The 23,825-nt window shown below is 47.5% G+C and overlaps 1 protein-coding gene across 1 annotated transcript; it reads right to left on the bottom strand.

Annotated features, from left to right (window-relative positions):
* Nucleotides 1–848: 848 nt before the first annotated feature.
* Nucleotides 849–23,376, bottom strand: REM1 (RRAD and GEM like GTPase 1). Its single transcript, XM_063959093.1, has 5 exons — nt 23,109–23,376; nt 13,555–13,834; nt 4,748–4,821; nt 3,878–4,079; nt 849–3,544 (listed from the first exon to the last, which is right to left on the bottom strand). The coding sequence occupies exons 2-5, from the start codon at nt 13,832–13,834 to the stop codon at nt 3,270–3,272; spliced, it is 831 nt and encodes a 276-aa protein (XP_063815163.1). The 5' UTR covers nt 23,109–23,376; the 3' UTR covers nt 849–3,269.
* Between the last annotated feature and the right edge of the window lie 449 nt (nt 23,377–23,825).

The raw sequence follows: 23,825 nt of genomic DNA, 5'->3' as shown, positions 1-23,825 counted from the left end.
CAGAGTAAGTCTGGAGCTACTCTGAAACTGCTAACTCGTTTGTAATCGCAATATTGCGCGTACGTCGGTCGCAATTTTAAGAAGCTAAGATTCACTCCCAGTAGGCGGCGGCTTAGCGTGTGTAACTCTGCTACATTCGCCTTGCGAGCGAACAACTCGGAATGAGGGCCAAAGTGTGATAAGTGCAAGGTGATAACGCACCAGCCAATCAGCTCCTGTCATTTTTTAAATACGTAATAATTGGCTGGTGAGTTATCACCTTGCGCTTATCACTGCTTTATCTCTTCTCCAGGCTTAATACATCTGCCCAAATGTTGTTTGTTTTCAAAGCCAGCAACTGAATGGCCGTTATAAACCACACTGATATATTCCCCCACAGATGTAGCACAGTTATTGGCCCCCATACATCACAAATGTATTTTGGCAATGTCTTGTTCCCTTGACAGCTGGTTCAGAGAATCAGAAATATTAAACATGTTTAATATTCCCAACACCCCGATCCCAACTGAAAATGACTGGGATTGGCAAATGTAATTTCCCCAATTCCTCGATTGATCGGCGATCATCACTGGCCGACGGATCGGTGGTGACTATGGGTCGTTGATGTATGGGGACCATTAGTCACTACAGCAGATGTAGAAAACAAGAACATCTAACATGAATAATAACCCTTTTAATAGCTTTGTAACTCAAAGGTGTGGCAATCTTTAGGAAAACACAGAATAATGTAAGCCTAAAAGAAGAGCCTGTATGTCCTGCAATTTTTCATTATCTATTAGAATTAGAGTTTTCTGGCTGTGGCAGCCAACAAGCACAAATAGAAGGGATTTTGTTTTTGTCAGTCTTCATTTGGTGGGGTTTCAAGAGAAATTGGAAACCGTATTCAATACTTTGAACAATGGACAGTTTAACCACTATCCAATATGCAGAATCATTTGTGAACCTTATATCTTTGCTCCATGTACAGCTGGTGGGTGTCCATGATGAATTGAGAGATGTTTCCAGAATGTGATATGAACATGCATTGACATGGCATACTGTTATTTGTAGTTCCACCACAACTGGACAGACACAGGTTGCATACTTCTGCGTTTATCCATCCACTCAAGTAATTGGATAGTATCCTCTGTATAAAGAGCAGGGAATGTTTCTGTAGGCCCTTGCATACAGACCAATATAATAGCCCTCTCTTTTAAGAACTGCTGCCCATTTATAATATAGGTACAAACATTTTATATACATTAATTTAAACATGTATGTATGAATTACTTTTCGCTCAACAAAGAATTCTAACTTTTCAAGTAAATCCAACCTTTTAAGAATCTCTCTGTACTGTCCATCGTACCCCCCATGTAAAACAATATCTGTCTGCCAGGCATAAAAAGCAATGAGTGGCTGAAAGTGCCATGTACAAAGCACACATCAATGTGGAGAAAGACTTTAATCAGGTTGAAGAACGGAACTCACATACCATCATGAGCAGAACAATAAGATGTACAGAATTACAATATGAGTCTGGAAACCCCACTACTGATGTGAGCCCAGATTCCCATATAGAAGTCACACCGGGCACAAAGAAACGCTACCCCTTTTCAGAAGACCAAATCTGCATCTAATAAATGCCTGTTTTACCCCTCCTTCTAGGATGCTAAACCCCAAACTACTAGGTGCATGTAACACCGCTCCATCCAGGATGCTGGAAACATACTTCATTGCAAATTTGTGAGCTCCAAACTGTCTGTTGGAAGTACCCCTTATAATACAGTACTTAGCTCCAATGTTCTCCAACTTGTAGAACACTGATTTCCAATCTGTTATATGCATATACAGTAGCAACCATTATTTTAGAATGCTAACCCCAGTCTATTGGTTACTAAAAGCAAGCCTCAGAATACTGAACTGCCACCATGACAGAGCCAAGGCTACTGTTTTCCAATGTTTGTTCAGAGGATACCAGGGGCGGATTGGGATGGAAAACCAGCCCGGGAAATTTATTAAAGCAGCCCTAATGGGGGTGCGGTCTGATGAGGGGGTGGGGTCTGTTGAGGGAGCGGGTTCCCTCCTCATAGGGCCTGATTGTATGCAATTACAAACTTTCTCTGAGACCAGGGGCAGATTGGGAACTAAAAATGTCCCTGTAAAACTTTGTAGAAGTGCCCCGACATGGGCAGCACAAGAGGTATAACATACCATGTAGCCATGGCAGCATCACTGGATGGCAGAGTTGCTGTACTGCAGAGATTGAATAACAGAATGAACGGGGACAATGCAGTGTACTGAGTGCGGTGGGCTGCCTGTCATTTGAGGGGTAGGGCCACATGACAACACACAAAACAGGGCCTTACAGACATCGGTCTACCAGGATTCTTCCTGGTGATCCCTATGGCCAATCCGCCCCTGGGGGATACTGTCCCTGCATTTATTGAACACAGACCACTGATGCCAGCCTGTTCTCTGAGATCATTACTTGCACACCACTCACTGCATCACAGAGCTCCTCACCTGAGTAATACATTTCACACCCTCAGTAAACGGGAAATATCCTCTTCACTGTACTGAACTTTACAGTGTATAAGCAATTCATTCTCCTCCCTCCTCTCTCTCCCCTGTCTATCCATACAGTCTCTCTCTTGGGCTCGCTTCATAAACATTGAGCTCAATTTTTCCACTGTTTGGTCAGCGTTGGATTAGAGGGAGCTGGGTGAAATTCCATGAAATCCTAAAAGGAGAGAGAGGAGGGAGAGAGGGAGAGAGAAAGATGGAAGAATGGTAGGAAGAGACACAGGGCACTGGTAAGAAGAGACAGATTCCTGCACTTTTCTTTAAGTACAGTATTTAAGTGAAAACTGTTTCTAATTACAAAAGTAGATCCTGAGATGTAGTCCGGGTGTACGATTGTCTTGAAGATAGTTACGTAGAAAAAAAAATGGTTTCTGTCTCCAATAAGTGTTCCTATTAATCACGTTACAATAGTGCAATAAAGAAAAAAAGTGAAATGTGCAACAGAAGAGCAACAGGACAGTCACAAAAATGAATTTACATCCATTAAATTGTCCAAGTGAAAGCAGTTATTTATTTTGGTTGTACTGATGAATGATTGTCAGTCTTTGTGGGATTGCTCCTGCAGGATATCCATTTCCCTGTTAAACATCCCTGTAAGTGAATCACGCTGTACACTACTTCATTCTCGGCCAGAGAAGGAATACTGTGGCCTGTGAACTTTGTCATGCTCTGAGTTTGCAGGTCCTCAATAACCATAAATCGATCATTCAGAGTACGGACAGGTCGTGACATGAGCGTGAATGTACTCTCAGAACGGTCTTGCTGTTTCGGGTTACGAGCCGGTCCAGAAACCTGCGTGCCCGCTTGCTAAGGCTTTCCTTGCGCTGACTCCGCACCCGACAGCTTTCAGATGTATCAGCTCCATCTCTTCTAAGCCGGATCTGCCGCACCATCCCCTCAAACAGCTCTTGGACATTGTGCTGTAGGGAAGCTGATGTCTCTATGAATTTACAGTCAAACACCACAGCACAAGCACGACCCTCTGCCAAATAAGATCATGTAAATATGTAAATGCTGTAAGGCGACCAATTGTACAGTGCAATGGAATATGCAGGCGCTATATAAGTAAATGTTACTAAATGCATATACAATAAATATGACGGGAACATACAGGCAGTGGTTAGAAACTGCAGTCCGAGGCAATGCAGGAGGTGGGTTATCAAGGAAAATGGAAAATAATACAGGAAGCAGTCTGGCAGATCTGAGGGAGCAGATAAGAGGAAACAGTATTTGGCAGAGCATGACTGGAACTGGGAAGAGCCTTTGGGAAGCTGCCACATCAGTAAATAGGTTTAACTTTTTCTCAATCACTCACCTTCCACAGACACTTCTCGGCTGCGAACGAGGTCTGTCTTATTCCCTACCAGGATTATTGGAATATTTTCATACTGACGTGTGCGTCTGAGCTGGATTCTTAACTCTGAGGCACTTTCAAAGCTGGAGCGGTCTGTGATTGAATAGACAATGATATATGCATGCCCCACACGCATGGCGCTCTCCATTCCAGCAAATGGCTTCTACAAAAATATATATAGTGGTGAGTACTCAGTGCTATGCACAGACACAGCCAATGCCCCCACTTACCTGCAGACCTACAATGACATTTTACATCGCCCCACTGGCCACTTTATCAGTGGTGCTCCATACTACCATCCTATTGCCACCATACTTCTCCCAACCATCACTATATCCCATCTAAGCTTTAATAAGTAAATCATCCAGTTATAATATACTAAACAGATGTGCAACTGATGCAGAGTACCACTATGCCAACGTGGGGGTCATTCAGGTGTGGTTGGTGGTGCTATCACTGCTGCTTTCTTGGAAGCAGCAGTGATAGCGCTGTATGGTAATGCAGTAGGAGGTGTCTATTACATGCAGACTCTTCTTGCTGCAGTAGTGATCTAACCTACGATGGAGATCCCTGACTCAACCCTCCCCCTAAACACCCCCTGTTTTTCAAATGGAGCCCTTTGCCGCCCCTGAAATGGCATCAGAGTGTCAATCAATAACTGGCCTGCGTTCTATGCTGCAGGACCCTTGCACACACGCGCAGAAAGGATCCTGCACATGCACAAAGTAACGAAGATCGGTACTTTGCAAAGATGGGTTTAGGTACAATTACAGCTGAATGACCCCCCTTACGTCAAGGCCTGGAGCCTTCCAACAATACAGGTTTGTTTACCTGAACCTCACAGATGTCCATTAGAAGCAGATTGGTATCCTCACCATCTACCGTTAGTGTGCACTGGTACAGCTCTGAAAGAAGATATACTGTATTTTACTGTTTGTCACTTGAACATTGATTTATCCCTCATGGCAAATGCATTAAATGGCCACTACAATAATAAGAATTTACTTACCGATAATTCTATTTCTCGTAGTCCGTAGTGGATGCTGGGGACTCCGTCAGGACCATGGGGAATAGCGGCTCCGCAGGAGACAGGGCACAAAAATAAAGCTTTAGGATTAGGTGGTGTGTACTGGCTCCTCCCCCTATGACCCTCCTCCAAGCCTCAGTTAGGATACTGTGCCCGGACGAGCGTACACAATAAGGAAGGATATTGAATCCCGGGTAAGACTCATACCAGCCACACCAATCACACCGTATAACTTGTGATCTGAACCCAGTTAACAGTATGACAAACGTAGGAGCCTCTGAACAGACGGCTCACAACAATAACAACCCGAATTTGTTTGTAACAATAACTATGTACAAGTATTGCAGACAATCCGCACTTGGGATGGGCGCCCAGCATCCACTACGGACTACGAGAAATAGAATTATCGGTAAGTAAATTCTTATTTTCTCTAACGTCCTAAGTGGATGCTGGGGACTCCGTCAGGACCATGGGGATTATACCAAAGCTCCCAAACGGGCGGGAGAGTGCGGATGACTCTGCAGCACCGAATGAGAGAACTCAAGGTCCTCCTCAGCCAGGGTATCAAATTTGTAGAATTTTGCAAATGTGTTTGCCCCTGACCAAGTAGCAGCTCGGCAGAGTTGTAATGCCGAGACCCCCCGGGCAGCCGCCCAGGATGAGCCCACTTTCCTTGTGGAATGGGCCTTGACAGATTTAGGTTGTGGCAAGCCTGCCACAGAATGTGCAAGTTGAATTGTGCTACAAATCCAACGAGCAATCGTCTGCTTAGAAGCAGGAGCACCCATCTTGTTGGGTGCATACAATATAAACAGTGAGTCAGACTTTCTGACTCCCGCCGTTCTTGAAATATATATTTTCAATGCCCGGACCACGTCCAACAACTTGGAATCCTCCAAATCGTTAGTAGCCGCAGGCACCACAATAGGCTGGTTCAGGTGAAACGCTGACACCACCTTAGGCAGAAAATGAGGACGCGTCCGCAGTTCTGCCCTGTCCATATGGAAAATCAGATATGGGCTCTTATATGATAAAGCCGCCAATTCTGATACTCTCCTGGCTGAAGCCAGGGCCAGTAGCATGGTTACTTTCCATGTAAGATACTTCAACTCCACCGATTTGTGCGGCTCAAACCAATGGGATTTGAGAAAATCCAAGACTACATTAAGATCCCACGGTGCCACTGGGGGCACAACCGGGGGCTGTATATGTAGTACTCCTTTTACAAAAGTCTGGACTTCAGGAACTGAAGCCAATTCTTTCTGGAAGAAAATCGACAGGGCCGAAATTTGAACCTTAATGGACCCCAATTTGAGGCCCATAGACAATCCTGTTTGCAGGAAATGTAGGAATCGACCCAGTTGAAATTCCTCCGTGGGGGCCTTCCTGGCCTCACACCACGCAACATATTTCCTCCAAATGCGGTGATAATGTTGTGCAGTCACCTCCTTCCTGGCTTTTACCAGTGTAGGAATGACCTCTTCCGGAATGCCTTTTTCCCTTAGAATTCGGCGTTCAACCGCCATGCCGTCAAACGCAGCCGCGGTAAGTCTTGGAATAGACACGGTCCCTGCTGAAGCAGGTCCCGTCTTAGAGGTAGAGGCCACGGATCCTCCGTGAGCATCTCTTGAAGTTCCGGGTACCAAGTTCTTCTTGGCCAATCCGGAGCCACTAGTATCGTTCTTACTCCCTTTTGCCGTATAATTCTCAGTACTTTTTGTATGAGAGGCAGAGGAGGGAACACATACACTGACTGGAACACCCACGGTGTTACCAGAGCGTCCACAGCTATTGCCTGAGGGTCTCTTGACCTGGCGCAATACCTGTCCAGTTTTTTGTTGAGGCGGGACGCCATCATATCCACCATTGGTTTTTCCCAACGGTTCACAATCATGTGGAAGACTTCTGGATGAAGTCCCCACTCTCCCGGGTGTAGATCGTGTCTGCTGAGGAAGTCTGCTTCCCAGTTGTCCACTCCCGGAATGAATACTGCTGACAGTGCTATCACATGATCTTCCGCCCAGCGAAGAATCCTTGCAGCTTCTTGCTGTCCTGCTTCTTGTGCCGCCCTGTCTGTTTACGTGGGCGACTGCCGTGATGTTGTCCGACTGGATCAACACCGGCTGACCCTGAAGCAGGGGTTTTGCCAGACTTAGAGCATTGTAAATCGCTCTTAGCTCCAGTATATTTATGTGAAGAGACATCTCCAGGCTTGACCATACTCCCTGGAAGTTTCTTCCCTGTGTGACCGCTCCCCAGCCTCTCAGACTGGCATCCGTGGTCACCAGGACCCAGTCCTGTATGCCGAATCTGCGGCCCTCTAACAGATGAGCACTCTGCAACCACCACAGAAGAGACACCCTTGTCCGTGGCGATAAGGTTATCCGCTGATGCATCTGCAGATGTGATCCGGACCATTTGTCCAGCAGATCCCACTGAAAAGTTCGTGCGTGGAATCTGCCGAATGGAATCGCTTCGTAAGAAGCCACCATCTTTCCCAGGACTCTTGTGCATTGATGCACAGACACTTTCCCTGGTTTTAGGAGGTTCCTGACAAGTTCGGATAACTCCCTGGCTTTCTCCTCCGGAAGAAACACCTTTTTCTGAACCGTGTCCAGAATCATTCCCAGGAACAGCAGACGTGTCGTCGGGGTCAACTGAGATTTTGGAAAATTCAGAATCCACCCGTGTTGTTGCAGCACTAGTCGGGTTAGTGCTACTCCGTCCTCCAGCTGTTCTCTGGACCTTGCCCTTATCAGGAGATCGTCCAAGTAAGGGATAATTAATACGCCTCTTCTTCGCAGAAGAATCATCATTTCGGCCATTACCTTGGTAAAGACCCGAGGTGCCGTGGACAATCCAAACGGCAGCGTCTGAAACTGATAATGACAGTTTTGCACCACGAACCTGAGGTACCCTTGATGTGAAAAGCAAATTGGGACATGCAGGTAAGCATCCTTTATGTCCAGGGACACCATAAAGTCCCCTTCTTCCAGATTCGCTATCACTGCTCTGAGTGACTCCATCTTGAACTTGAATTTTTGTACAGGTTCAAAGATTTCAGATTTAGAATAGGTCTTACCGAGCCGTCCGGCTTCGGTACCACAAATAGCGTGGAGTAATACCCCTTTCCCTGTTGTAGGAGGGGTACCTTGACTATCACCTGCTGAGAAAACAGCTTGTGAATGGCTTCCAATACCGTCGCCCTGTCTGAGGGAGACGTTGGCAAAGCAGACTTTAGGAACCTGCGAGGGGGAGACTTCTCGAATTCCAACCTGTAACCCTGAGATACTACCTGCAGGATCCAGGGGTCCACCTGTGAGCAAGCCCACTGTGCGCTGAAATTCTTGAGTCGACCCCCCACCGCTCCTGAGTCCGCTTGTAAGGCCCCAGCGTCATGCTGAGGGCTTTGCAGAACCCTGAGAGGGCTTTTGTTCCTGGGCAGGGGCTGCTTGCTGCCCTCTCTTACCCCTTCCTCTGCCCCGAGGCAGATATGACTGTCCTTTTGTCCGCTTGTTCTTATAGGACCGAAAGGACTGCGGCTGAAAAGACGGTGTCTTTTTCTGTTGGGAGGGGGTCTGAGGTAAAAAGGTGGATTTTCCGGCAGTTGCCGTGGCCACCAGATCCGATAGACCGACGCCAAATAATTCCTCCCCTTTATACGGCAATACTTCCATATGTCGTTTGGAATCCGCATCACCTGACCACTGTCGCGTCCATAAACTCCTTCTGGCAGATATGGACATCGCATTTACTCTCGATGCCAGAGTGCAAATATCTCTCTGAGCATCTCGCATATAAAGGAAAGCATCCTTTAATTGCTCTATAGTCAATAAAATACTGTCCCTATCCAGGGTATCAATATTTTCAGTCAGGGAATCCAACCAGACGACCCCAGCACTGCACATCCAGGCTGAGGCGATGGCTGGTCGCAGTATAACACCAGTATGTGTGTATATACTTTTTAGGGTAGTTTCCAGTCTCCTATCAGCTGGATCCCTGAGGGCGGCCGTATCAGGAGACGGTAACGCCACTTGTTTTGATAAGCGTGTGAGCGCCTTATCCACCCTAGGGGGTGTTTCCCAGCGCGCCCTAACCTCTGGCGGGAAAGGGTATAATGCTAATAACTTTTTTGAAATTAGCACTTTTCTATCTGGGTTAACCCACGCTTCATCACATACATCATTTAATTCCTCTGATTCAGGAAAAACTACAGGTAGTTTTTTTCACCCCCCACATAATACCCCTTTTTGTGGTACTTGCAGTATCAGAGATATGCAAAGCCTCCTTCATTGCCGTGATCATATAACGTGTGGCCCTACTTGAAAATACGTTTGTTTCATCACCGTCGACACTAGATTCAGTGTCTGTGTCTGGGTCTGTGTCGACCGACTGAGGTAAAGGGCGCTTTACAGCCCCTGACGGTGTCTGAGACGCCTGGGCAGGTACTAACTGGTTTGCCGGCCGTCTCATGTCGTCAACTGATTTTTGTAATGTGCTGACATTATCACGTAATTCCATAAACAAAGCCATCCATTCCGGTGTCGACTCCCTGGGGGGTGACATCACCATTATCGGCAATTGCTCTGCCTCCACACCAACATCGTCCTCATACATGTCGACACACACGTACCGACACACAGCAGACACACAGGGAATGCTCTTATCGAAGACAGGACCCCACTAGCCCTTTGGGGAGACAGAGGGAGAGTTTGCCAGCACACACCCAAGCGCTATAATATATATGGGAACAACCTTATATACGTGTTGTTCCTTATAGCAGCTTAAATATATCAAAATATCGCCAAAAAATGCCCCCCCTCTCTGTTTTACCCTGTTTCTGTAGTGCAGTGCAGGGGAGAGTCCTGGGAGCCTTCCTCACAGCGGAGCTGAGCAGGAAAATGGCGCTGTGTGCTGAGGAGAATAAGCCCCGCCCCCTATTTCGGCGGGCTTTTCTCCCGGAGTTTTAGATATCTGGCATGGGTTAAATACATACATATAGCCTCAATGGCTATATGTGATGTATTCTTTTGCCATAAAGGTATTAAATATTGCTGCCCAGGGCGCCCCCAGCAGCGCCCTGCACCCTCCGTGACCACTTGGTGTGAAGTGTGTGACAACAATGGCGCACAGCTGCAGTGCTGTGCGCTACCTTCATGAAGACTGAAGAGCCTTCTGACGCCTGTTTCCGGACCTTCAATCTTCAGCATCTGTAAGGGGGGTCGGCGGCGCGGCTCCGGGACGAACCCCAGGGTGAGACCTGTGTTCCGACTCCCTCTGGAGCTAATGGTGTCCAGTAGCCTAAGAATCCAATCCATCCTGCACGCAGGTGAGTTGAAATTCTCTCCCCTAAGTCCCTCGATGCAGTGAGCCTGTTGCCAGCAGGACTCACTGAAAATAAAAAACCTAAAAACTTTTTCTAAGCAGCTCTTTAGGAGAGCCACCTAGATTGCACCCTGCTCGGACGGGCACAAAAACCTAACTGAGGCTTGGAGGAGAGTCATAGGGGGAGGAGCCAGTACACACCACCTAATCCTAAAGCTTTATTTTTGTGCCCTGTCTCCTGCGGAGCCGCTATTCCCCATGGTCCTGACGGAGTCCCCAGCATCCACTTAGGACGTTAGAGAAATATAGATATATTTTTTTTTAAACCAATTATATTTGAGACATTAAGCAATTCATTTAGAATGCTGATATGGGATGCGGTCAAGATGCCGCCGGCCGGAATTCCGGCGGCCGAAATACCAACGCCGGAATCCCGACCGCCACAATCCCGACATATTCTCCCTCCGTGGGTGTCCACGACACCCATAGAGGGAGAATATAATAGTGTGCCGAGCGTAGCGAGGCACCGTGCCCGCAGCGCGGCGAGCGAAGCGAGCCCGCAAGGGGCTGCGTTCCGCTCGCCACCCCTGTCGGGATTGTGTGGTCGGGATTCCGGCGTCGGTATTTCGATCGCCGGGATTCCGGCTGGCGGCATTTAGTACTGATCCCGCTAATATTCCTCCTACCTCTTCAATGGCAATTGAATGTTTTTGTTTATCTCTAATCATTAGCAATTAGACCCAAAGGTAAACAAACTCCGGAGGAGTGTAGCTGCAATGCAAGCTCTCATACTGTATGTATTGTAGTGGAGGCAGTCATTTTGTGAGCTGAACCAATGATCACAAACTGCCTATGAATTCATCGGCAATGTAACATCGTTGACATATGAGGCATATAGGTCAAGGAGAATTCACAGGCTAAATGCTGGGATCTACCCACAAAATGTATGCTTCTACAGAGGTCCGTATGAAGGTCACATCGGACACCCTGTAAGCACAAATACAGCATTATGCCTGCTATATGAGTAGATTACTTTAACACAAAACATTCTCCATACACTGGGCCTGATTTAGAGATGTAAGCAAACCCGATGTTTTGCAGTTGAACGACTATCGGCGGTCTGCTCTCTTGCATCTAAGGCTGAGTACACACGTGCCGATGTGCATCCGATATATCGTCCGAACTGGCGGATCGGATGTTATACTGTATGCATTGGCAATGCGCGCTCCCACGGGTCGTTAATGAGGTACAATATCTTTCGTTTTCAACTTGAAATCTAAAGATACTGTATTGTATGAGACAATATGCACCTCGATACGGGTGCATGTCGTCACTGACGAGACGCAAACAATATTCAGTGTGTATGAACTATATTGTTTGTGGGGGGATCTCGCGTGATGTCACTGACATTGGCAAGTGTGTACCCAGCCTAGGTCATGAGCAGCGATGGTCTTTCCATGGTGGTCACTGGGAGGATTTAATAAGTGATTGACAGTCAGTGACCATTTGGGGGAGGTAATGGTGTGTGGTGGCAAAAACCAGGTGTGTCGTGAATGTTGGGGCAAGTTTGAGGCTGCAACGGCGATCCCGTACACCACTGAAAAATCTCTGCCATCTTACTTCCTGTGGCCATGCTGTATGACCATAGGGCCGCGTCTTTGTATGCAGCTGCTGGGATTCCCAAAGCTGCTGGTGGGCGACTCAGTATAAATCCAGACAGCGGCTGCAGCATATTTTCGCACAGTCGCTGCGTACAAATTGGCAGCAGTGAATGCATTTGTGTACATCTCTGACTCAGGCCAACTGTGCATTATTTCATAAAATAAATACTTTATGTCATAATGAAGCAGCTGGTTTGTGCTCTTGGGTAATGTTCTTTTCCAGATAATGCCAACCCACATGTTCCCATAGATACACCTGGCAGAACTGGTTTTTCTTCTAGAAGAGAAGACCCATTTATTGATCAGATTGTCATAGTGGAAATCAGACCCCACTATCTAGCACTTGGGATTGCTGATCTGGTGAGAGAGAGGCATGCTGCTCCTTTTTTATTTGTTATAACATGGCACTGTACATGGGAACCCTGTTAGTACAGATGGCAAGAGCCATTGCAAATGGTTCCCACTATTCTGGTGCACCTCTCTGCATATAGGGTGCACTGTCAGCATGCAGGGGCTACTTCTGAGCGCAGAGAGGTGGCATGAAAGTTTATGTGCACTGAGTGCACCAACACTGGTGCAAGGCCAAGTGACAGATGGCCTAAGCCTTGGAGAGTAATAAAGTGGAGAGAGATAAAGTACCAGACAATCAGCTCCTAACTGCCATGTTACAGGCTGTGGTTGAAAAATGTCAGTTAGGAACTAATTGGTTAGTATTTTATCTCTCCCCACTTTATGACTCTCCAAGACTTAGGGGGTCATTCCAAGTTGATCGCACGGTAGCAGTTTTTTGCAGCAGTGCGATCAGATAGTCGCCGCCTATGGGGGAGTGTATTTTAGCTTAGCAAGTGTGCGATGGCTTGTGCAGGGGAGTTGTGCAAAAGTTTTTGTGCATCTCTGAGTAGCTCTGAACTTACTCAGCCGCTGCGATCACTTCAGCCTGTCAGGTCTCGGAATTGACGCCAGACACCCACCCTGCAAACGCTTGCGTTTTCCACGGCACTCCCACAAAACGGCCAGTTGCCACCCAAAAACGCCTTCTTGCTGTCAATCACCTTGCGATTGCCGCTGCAATTGCGTTCTTCGTAAGGTCCCACGCTACCCGGTGTTTCCCGTCGCCGGGCAGCGACGCGCCTGCACATTGCGGTCGCGGTGCATGCGCAGTTCAGACCCGATCGCACCACTGTGAACAACTGCAGCGTGCGATCGGGTCGGAATTACCCCCTTAGAACATTCTCCCCCAAGAGTGTATTACGTATTGAGTGTGGTTCATAAATTAGGCTTGCTGCATAGAGGGCAGGCACTCGTGAATGAATTTATGACTGATATTACAGAGATGATGCAGCACACCTGTGTTTGAGCTTGGCAGGAAGTTTTGATCACTGATGTCTAACTACAAGCAAAGGCAAGCGCAAGGCAGAGCCACCATTGTGCTATCAGGTCTGATCAAGTAGCTATATCTAAGCGGAGTACCATCATTCCTGCCACTGACTGTCAAGCAAACTGTAGCTTCCCTCTCATTGTATTCCATTTAATGAGGCCCTCAGTGCCATATGACCCAAATGGCAGGGATCACTGTGCAGCAAAATGACAAACAGCGGAAATTCTGGGGCCCTTCCTGCTCTCACCTTGTTGTTCTTGTGTATCTCTGTCTTGTTCTCTTCTGAATATACCAATCAGACTGGACTTCCCAACCCCAGGATCTCCGAGCAGGACAACCCTGAAGAAGCCCTCAGATGTTCCATCTGAGCCTGCTGACTCCAGTGATTCACTACCATGAGGCTCAAGTGTGGGCTGCAGGGGTGTGGGCACCTCCATTACGAAATGAGTGTTCTGTGAGCGGTTCTGGTGTGCACAAGGCAAGGGTGTGCTTGCTCTCCTTCGCAAGGGGACACGAGTGGCACACATCTATATAGGCACAAAAAGAGTAACTCATCAATCATGTTGCATACTCGATTTCCATCTACTAACTAACAACTATTTGTTTAATAAGTTGTTGACCTGTTTTCTAAACACATTGTAAAATTCCCCCTGTGCACCCTTGACATGATACCCTCCAGGACATTTATGACAACTGGTGTGCATAAGAAACTAAGATGTAATCTAAAGCAAGCACGTTTTATTTTCTAAACTACATTACAAAAATGTCACAAGCTGAATATTAACAGGTAAAATATCAGTGTTATGAGCCCTACACATTTGTCGATCTGCCGCCAAGCTGCCCGACGGCGGATACGGCGGGGGTGGGAGGGGGGGGGGGCAGTGACGGGGGGAGCAGTGCAGGCAAATATGGACGAGATCGTCCATATTGGCCTGCATGCACAAGCGACGGGGCACCAGCGATGAACGAACGCGGGGCCGCGCATCGTTCATCGCTGGTGCCTCCACACTGAAAGATATGAACGGTATCTCGTTCATTAATGAACGAGATCGGTCATATCTTTCAGTATTCTCGCCCAGTGTGTAGGGCCCATTACAGTCACAAGTCATACTGGTAGGAAATCGGGAAGACTGAGATGATCTGCAGACTTCGCTGTCAGACAAAGGGGCATATCCAATTGTGGCCAATGTTTTGGCCCCTGTGAGTTAGTGCACTTTATAGAAGCTCAGACTATACAATTTTGTTCGTAGCCCCATAAGGCTGTGTACAAAATTCGGGGAAGGGAGGCGAACGGGCTGCAAGATGCGGTCAGGTTCCTTGTGTTTTAATGCTGCTGCTGCAGCAGCAACTCACACCATTTGCCCACAAATGGATCCCCCCCACACACAAATTGTTGAGATACTTTTGACTTCACATGCAGAGTATCTACACGGCCCTGAGATAGTGTGCAGAGCATTTAGATGTGAGATAATTTGCTAAGAAATTGATATAGTTATCAGAAAGCACTGAATTAGCTATAAGGTCATTGAGATATGAAATAGCTTTGAGGGCCTCACTCAGGTGTGCAAGCAAACCAAAACTGCACACAACTTGGAAACACTGTGCTGCACTGCAGGTGGGGCAGAAGTAACGTGCAGAGAGAGTTAGATTTGGGTGGGGTGTGTTCAAACTGAAATCTAAATTGCAGTGTAAAAATAAAGCAGCCAGTATTTACCCTGCACAGAAACAATATAACCCACCCAAATCTAAATCTTTCTGCACATGTTACATCTGCCCCCCCTGCAGTGCAACATAGTTTTGCCTAGTTGCTTGCTTATTTGGTTTGTTTCCACATCTGAATAATTAGAGTGACCATATTATCCCTTTTACCTGGGACGCTCATGGGTTACACAGGTTCCATGGCTGATTAAAACCAGCTGAAATGTAGGCTTGAAGTCAGCCAGCCACAGAACCTGTGTAATCCACGAGTGTCCCAATTGCTGATAAATATGTATGTCATTGCATTAGCTCTGACATAGGGGGTTATTCCGAGTTGATCGTAGCTGTGCCCAGCACAGGGCTAGTCCGTCCCGCATGTCAGTGCCGCACCCGATGCCTTTGCACTTCAAGAGTAGCTCCCGACCAGCGCAGCTTTAGCTTTCCGGCCCGCAGCGGCTGCATGTGACATCATGGAGCTGCCACGGCCCTCCCCCCCAATGGTCCTGCCACGCCTGTGTTGGCCGGACCGCGCCCAGCGACCACCTCTGCCTCGGAGGCGATCGCTAGGCAACGACGGCTGGCATGCGCCGGCGCACTGCAGCACCGTAGCATGTGCACTTCCGCCCCGATCACTGCGCTGCGATAAACTGCAGCGAGAGATCAGGTCGGAATGACCCCCATAATGTGCAGCGTACAGATACTATTGTGACATAAATGGGCTGCATTAGACACAATACAGTTTGCATAACGTAAAATGCACAAAATAGCTCCGTGCATGGCCAGAAAACAAGCCGCTATATGCATGAATCTAACACAACCACTTGCAGCTGGAGAGGTGAGTCGGAGAAGGGAAGAAGCAGTCTAAAAGAATTTCAATACCAAATAGGTATGAGAATAAATGGGCTTTTATGTAAAGAAACATGGTGCTGTGCCAGAGGAAGGGGAAAGGGGAGAAGGGGGAGAGTAGAAGGAGAGATAACACAGGGCAGCAACCTATAGAAAGGGGGGAGGAGAATTACCTGGGGGGATAAAAAAGGTTAAGGGATGGCAGCCAGCTTTCTTTTTATGGTCAGGAGTCCAAGAAGATATTAATTAAGATGTTGAATCATTACATGAGTTTTTGTGCAAGACATCTGTTACATGTTTTATGAGTATTATGGTGGCAAACATCGTCAGGTGTATCTAGAGTTAAATTATCACCTGACAGGCGAGGCGCAGCCGGGCAGCAAACAGTGCTCCTCAGCGGTCTGTAGTAGCGTCACAACGGTTGGCGGCACTTCCCCCCCGATAAGCGGCGAGTTTGTCATGGCCTCAAGGGCCGACCTGGTCGTCATCTTAAGGGTGGACCAGTGCTATGCCATTAGGTGGGAAGTGGTACTACATACCCTCCAACATTTTAAACATAAAAATCGGTACAAACCAGGAAAGGCGGCGTGGCCACGGGTAAAAATGGGCGTGGCCACACCCCTTTTCCTGTACTTTCAATGGAAGTTTGGAGAGCCAAAAATCGGTACAGACCATAAAAAAAAGGTACTGTACCTGCCAAAAAGGTACAGTTGGAGGGTATGGTACCGCTCAGCTAAATCGCAAAGGGGCGGGATTTACAGTTCCGCCCCAATGCTGTGTTTAGGTCAAGCATGTGAATGAAGCCGTAGCCGAGGGCACGCACTGCTTTTCTCGCCACCCACTTTTAGAGTACCAATTCTAATTTGGCTGTGACCTCTTTAAATTGCAGTTCAGTTGTCTGAATCGTTATTATATATATATGAAGTGTGTTGTTTTTTTTGGAAGGTGAAGGAAAGAATAAAGCCAATGTACGGCTTAACTATGTTATGCAGAGTATATTAAGGGCATGTTTGTGTAATTGTGAAAAGATGTAGGCCGACACAGAGATACAAATATGCCTCTAAAGCATATGTGGGGTTCACAATGACTTTCATTTGATTTGTTTGTTGCATGTGCGTGTATTTTTTTTTTTTTTGTATGCATATATAAGCAATTTTTTATCATACATGAGATGAAGAGTTATATCCAAAGTATTAGAGAGGATCTAGCAGACTAATAATGAATGCATATTATGCAAGCAAAACAAATGTTTGGGATAGATGACGGAAGTAAATCTGGCGAATATGCTACTTAGCATATGGGCGTAAAAACATTATTCTTCTGAGCAGATTTTGTAAACATAAATTATGTTCAATTTGTCCAATTCAACATCAGGCCAAGTGTTCAGAGCACTAGGCAGCAATGGGAAATTGTGCAGAGCACTGAGATATCTGCAAGATAACATTCTCAGAGCACCGAGACAGATGCAAGGAACAGAGTTAACTGTGATATAGGGGTCTATTCATGAAGCAGTGAATACTGTGGAGAAGTGAGACGGTGGAGAAGTTGCCCATGGCGACCAATCAGCTTTGATGTAACATTTATAATTTGCATCTTATAAAATTATACAGAGCAGCTGATTGGTTGCCATGGGCAACTTCTCCACTGGCTCACGTCTCCACACTTTTCACTGCTTCATGAATAGCCCCCATAAAGAGAAGACTTGGGGCGGGATGTATTAACATACATCGCCGCCCCTCGCCGGTTACCGCAGCGATGTTGATCGCATATGTACTAACATATGCGATTAACATCGCGATGCGGTGACGGAGGCCCCCCGCGATACCTGTTAGGTGGTCTGCGGGGGGTCTCCGTCACCTCCCCGGGGTCCCCACACTGGCTAGATGCCGGGAAGCAGCAGCAGGCTGCCCCCGGCACCTCCTCCTCCCCCCTGCAGCCGGAAGGACGTCCGGCTGCGTTGCTAGGGGGAGGAGGACACTACCTTCCGGGTCCAGGGCAGCCTGGAGGAAGGTAAGCCAGGGGGAAGGGGGGTCGGCGTCTGCGGCGGGGGTCGACGGTGTCGGCGGGTTGCGGCGGTCGGCGAAAAGAAGCCCATAGGCTTCTATAGGGTTTCGCCATCCAGAGATGGCGAAACCCTGGACGCCGAAAACGCTGCGGTAGGGTCTTAGTAAATATGAAAATGCGGTAAAACCCCCGTTTTCGGGGGTTTTACCGCATTTTTGCTTTAGTACATCCCGCCCTGAGTCAGATGTAATATAATGCACAGAATACTGAGATAGCTGTGAGCTATTTATCAGCCACAAGACTACCAAATAAACGTTCACACTACATTTCCCTGTCATATTTTGAAATTGCAACCGTGAAAATGGAGAAAGCTGTGAAAATAGTAGAGATGAGCGGGTTTGGATTTAACGCCAGAATTAGCACCAGTTCGGTTTTATCCAGATTTTTCTTATTGGCTATCCAAAACACGTGACATCCGTGAGCCAATAAGATGCTGTTTTGAGAACCGAGTAAATCTGAGTAAAAATGTGTAAAACCGAACCCGCTCATCTCTAGAAAATAGCTGGGATCAGTTTGTAATACCGGCGGCCGGGCTGTCAGTATACCGGCAGCAGGAGCCTGGCCACCGGTGTGCCGTCAGCGGGGTGATCGTTAGCAAGCCCCATGCAGGCTCGCTGTGCTCACCATGCTGCGGGCCGAGTGTCTTGCTGCGCTTACCACAGGATTTATTCTCCATTTATGGGTGTCCACGACCCTCATAGAGGGAGAAAAGCCTGTGGCGGCGGGATTCCGGCATCTGTATTTCAGTGCTAGTCGGGATTCCGGCGTCGGCATTGTGACATCCGGGATCCCGACTAGCGGTATGACAACTGCTTCCTAAATAGCATGCAGGGAAATTGTTGATGAGGAATGAGAATTGATATAGGGGGTCATTCTGACCTGATCACTTCTGCAGTTCTTCGCAGCGCAGCGATCAGGTCAGAACTGCGCAAGCGCCGGCGCCAACAGCTGTTGTTGCCTAGCGATTGCCTCTGCCTGACTGACAGGCAGAGGCGAGAGGGGGCGGCATGGCGGCGTTTGGCCGCCGTTTTGTGGGCACGGTCCGGCCAACGCAGACGTGGCCGGACCGTGAGGGGGGTGGGCCGCAGCGACTGCGTGACGAGTAGCTCCCGGCCAGCACGCAAAAGGTGCGCTGGCCGGGAGCTACTCCTGAAGTGCAAAAGCATCGCCGCTGTGTGATGCTTTTGCACTTCTGCGACGGGGCAGGTGTGCTGAGCGTCCCCCCGCATGTCTGTGTTCCTGATCGTAGCTGTGCTAAATTTAGCACAGCTACGACCAAGTCGGAATCACCACCATAGTTGCCAAATAATATGTAAAGCATTTAAGGGTTGTGAAATTACATGCAGAGCATTTAGATGGTGGCAATAAGATGCAGAGCAATGAGACAGCTGTAAAGAAGCATGTGGAGCATTGTGACAGCCAGGGCTGGATTAAGGTTTGGTGGTACCCCAAGGCAACTAACTTGTGGAAGCCCCTACCACAGAGGTTCCCAAACTGTGTGCCGTGGCTCCCTGAGGTGCCTCGAGACACTTGCAGGGGTGCCCTGGGTTGGTGGTCCAGGACCAATTCAAATTATTCATGGTCAATATAATAGGAAAAACCAGTGCTGGTGGCTGCCAGTCATAAAATATGTGGCCAAACAGAAGCAAATCTTGTCCCTCACCACACAACTGACCCTAAGGATGACACATAAACGCGATCTACTTATTGAGAAATTTAGAAAGAAATATTACATTAAGAAATTTTTGGCCTAGGGGTGCCGTGAAAAAAATTCTGATATTCTAGGGCGCCGTGATTCAAAAAAGTTTGGAAACCACTGTCCTACCAAATAAATTGTCAATATGATATGCTGGGTTTTAAAAAGTATAATGTGGAAATACTCCCAGCACCACAAATGTGTTAAACACACTGTAGTACCCGCACAGTTGTCACCCAGAAACCACAGAGCCATCCATGCACTGTGACATTATGTAGTCATGTATGCCCCCCCTACACCCCATCCTGTGTGTGTGACCACACCGACTGCCCTGTTTTAACCACTTAACTGACAATTTATTTTGCCAAAAAAAGCTCCAAAATTGTCGGGTTTTTTAATGGATGAATTAAGTGAAGAACATGAATTTAACCCTATCCCAAATGATTTTAGCTAGAAAGATATATATATTTACCCCCCCCCAAACATCGATTGGGAACATCGCAACCATCGGAGCATCGCGCCTTTCATTTTGAAAGACGGGACAGCCTCCAGGTATACAGGAGGGGGTCTGGGGGTGGCTTGGGAGGGTTAATTTACACTTCCCAGCGGCTGCCAGTCTGCAGCCGCTGGAAGGGGGGGATCCTGCCGTGCTGACCGATCAGCAGTGATCGGCAGCACGACAATCAGTAGGGGAGAGTGCAGGGAGACAGAGGGACCTACCGGTCCCTCTGACAGCAGCAGCGGAGGGAAGTTTCTCTTCCCTGCCGCTGCTAACACTCTCTATCTGACTGGTCGCATTCTGTGCGACTAGGTCAGATAGAGCACCTGCAAGCATGGTCGCATCTGATGCGACCATGCCAGGCAAGTGGTTAATCTAGTTCTGGTTATAGCTGTGAAATACAGAGTGCATTGAGATTGCGTACACATTGACAGCATTGACGGAGTTCCAGGAAACTATGTCATTCAGAATGGCCGCCGCAAATGAAATGTCAGAGACACATTTCCTGCATACACGATCGCAGTTGGCGGCTGATATACGCCCCGAAATCAGTCCCAACATAAGTGGTTGCTACCACTGCCCTTTATCTCCCACAAAACGGCCACTGCCTGTCAATCACAGCGACCATCATTGCAATTCAATCGCTGCACATGCACATTGTGGAAGTGACGCATGCGCAGACCACCGATAATCGCTGCAAAAACATCAGCATGGCGTACAACTATGAATCAGGCCCAATCTACGCAGCACTAAGATAGTTGTGTGAATGTATAGGTCACCGAGATATCTGTGATATAACTTCAAGGTATTGTGCAGAACATTGAGATAACAGATAATACAGAGTGCACTCATAAAGGTCTATTCATGAAGCAGTGAAAAGTGAGGAGTAGTGAGCCAGTGGAGAAGTTGCCCACGGCAACCAATCAGCATTGAAGTAACATTTATAATTTGCATACTATACAATTGCAATGAGCAGCTGATTGGTTGCCATGGGCAACTTCTCCACAGGTTCACTTCTCCACTCTTATCACTGCTTCATGAATAGACCCCATAGTTGTCAGTTTATGTGCAGAGCCTTATGGCAGCTATAAAATCATGTACAGAGCACTGTGGTGGCTGTGAGATAAGGTGCAGAACATGTAGATGACTCAGACACAATATGTGAAATAACATGTGAGGCGCTGCTATCGTTGTAAATTAATGCCACCTGGACTGAGCGGACAGATAATTATTCAGAGGTGGGCGCTAATCGCGTTGCTGCTGCAGCTTTGCACGATAAGATATGCAAATGTTGCAGCCACTGTCTTTTGTATAGGGACACCCACCACCACCATCTCAGATCCGTCAGCTTGCGTACAAAGACACAGCTTTGGATGCACATCGGTTGCACCATCGGACTTCTGAGCAACTCTCAGACGACGTTGATGCCAGCGATACTACGTCCAAAGACACAGATGCTAACTGCGACACGCCCCCAAAACAGTTGCAACATGCCTGTTTTTGTAGCCACCTCCCCCTCCCATTAGCTCCCACTAACGGTCACTGCCTGTCAATCACTCTGCGTCCTAATCCACACTACGACCACTGTTGCAAGACCATGGCAGCACATGCACAGTGTGACTGGCACATGCGCAGTAGAAAGAACGTACAACTCCGCATAGATCTGCATTAATAAGGGATAACTGGGACGTGATGTACAGAGCTTGGAGATAGTGAAATAATACACAAAGAGCAGTGACACAGCCATGTAAACAAATGTGCAGAAGACTGAGATAATTCTCAGATAATGCGATTATGTAAACAACGAGGGGGCTGTGAGATTATTTGCAGAGCAATGAGGTAGCTGTCCGATGATTTGCAGAGCATTGAGGTGGCTGTGAGATCATTTGCAGAGCATTGAGGTGGCAGTGAGATCATTTGCAGAACACTGAGGTGGCTGTGAGATCATTTGTAGAGCATTGAGGTGGCCGTGAGATCATTTGCAGAACACTGAGGTGGCTGTGAGATCATTTGCAGAGCATTGAAGTGGCCGTGAGATCATTTGCAGAACACTGAGGTGGCTGTGAGATCATTTGTAGAGCATTGAGGTGGTCGTGAGATCATTTGCAGAACACTGAGGTGGCTGTGAGATCATTTGTAGAGCATTGAGGTGGCCGTGAGATTATTTGCAGAGCACTGATGTTGCCATGAGATCAATGGCAGCATACTGCGGTGGTTGTGAGATCATTTGCAAAGCACCGAGGTGCGTTGGGTATGCTTTGCTGGCGGCCGGTATCCCGGCGGCCAGAATGCCGGCAGGGGGGGCGAGCGCAACAAAGCCCCTTGCGGGCTCACTGTGCTTGCCATGCTGCGGACTTGGTGCTTCGCCACAGGTACTATTCCCACTCTATGGGTGTCGTGGACACCCATGAGTGGGAATAGCCCTCGACTCCCTGCCGGCATTAAGGCGGACGTGATCCTGGCGTTGGTATGCTGACTGCCGGGATCCCGAGCGCCGATCTCCTAACTACATCCCGTGAAAATGTGTGGATCATTGGTAGAGCCGTGAAATAAGTTGTGGTGCATTCAATTACAACCACAACATTGAGACAGATGTAAGCAGAGCATTGAGATAGCGGAGGTAATGTGCAGAGCACTCTAATAACATGTGGCACATAGCCATCTGTGAAATAACTTGCAGAGCTTTGAGATAGCTGAGAAGAAAACATATGCGGAGCTTTGAGATATCTGAAAATTTAGCGGAGAGCTTTGAGCTAAATAGATAATGTTCAAAACGTTCAGATAATTGTGAAATAACATGCAGAGCACTGAAACAGCTGAGGTATTGTGCACAGTACGGAGAGATAAAGTTCCCTGCATGCTCCCTCCGTGTGCACAATTATACTACAATATGGATAAACGCAGACCCCAGAACACGTCTCCATTCTACAAGTCAAGCAAAGAACTGATCTGTCTAGTGATTTTACTTTTTCAATCTTTAAAGTGAATTTGCTCTTACCTCTGCCCCGTGGCGTATGCTGAATCTGTTTTCTTTCTGTGTCCTGAAATTGGTCTCCACTTGTCACTGTAAACTTTAAAGTGTTTCAGGCAAGTTTTCTTCTTGATGAATCTCTCTCGTGAATTGTATTTATGAAGCAGCCTTGTCCTAGGACAGGTTCTGGGCTCCCTGTGCTGTATGCGTATGTCTTCCAGTGCATCTGGCTCTTGTGCTGACAACTGTATCCTGTCACCCAATTGTGCTTTATACAGTACAGGCTACAACAGTATAACTCCTCCTCCTGCATCACCCACAGAACTACACTGTGGGGCAGATGTATTAAGCCTGGTGAAGTGATAAAGTGGAAAGTGATAACGCATCAGCCAATCAGCTCCTAACTTACATGTTACAGGCTGGGTTTGAAAAATGACAGTTAGGAGCTGACTGGCTGGTGCGTTATCACCTTCCACTTTTATCACTTCACCTGGCTTAATACATCTGCCCCACAGTAACTAAAATGATTATAGTTATTACCTGATGCTAATTAATGCACAAGTTACGTAAAGAAAAAAAGTGTTTAGAAATAAAAATAAGAATTTACTTACCGATAATTCTATTTCTCATAGTCCGTAGTGGATGCTGGGGACTCCGAAAGGACCATGGGGAATAGCGGCTCCGCAGGAGACTGGGCACAAAAGTAAAAGCTTTAAGACTACCTGGTGTGCACTGGCTCCTCCC

The sequence above is a fragment of the Pseudophryne corroboree genome, chromosome 3 (genome assembly GCF_028390025.1).
Source record: "Pseudophryne corroboree isolate aPseCor3 chromosome 3, aPseCor3.hap2, whole genome shotgun sequence".
NCBI classification, from domain to species: Eukaryota; Metazoa; Chordata; class Amphibia; order Anura; family Myobatrachidae; genus Pseudophryne; species Pseudophryne corroboree.
Note: the sequence above shows the minus strand (reverse complement) of the source record. Positions and strands in the feature narration are given on the sequence as shown.

Coding starts and splice junctions, on each gene's coding strand:
- REM1 (XM_063959093.1), bottom strand. CDS start 13,834: ATGTGTGCCACTCGTGTCCCCTTGCGAAGGAGAGCAAGCACACCCTTG. Junction 4,080..4,747: donor TGGACATCTGTGAGGTTCAG/GTAAACAAACCT, acceptor ATATTTTTGTAG/AAGCCATTTGCTGGAATGGA. Junction 3,545..3,877: donor CCGAGAAGTGTCTGTGGAAG/GTGAGTGATTGA, acceptor CTTATTTGGCAG/AGGGTCGTGCTTGTGCTGTG.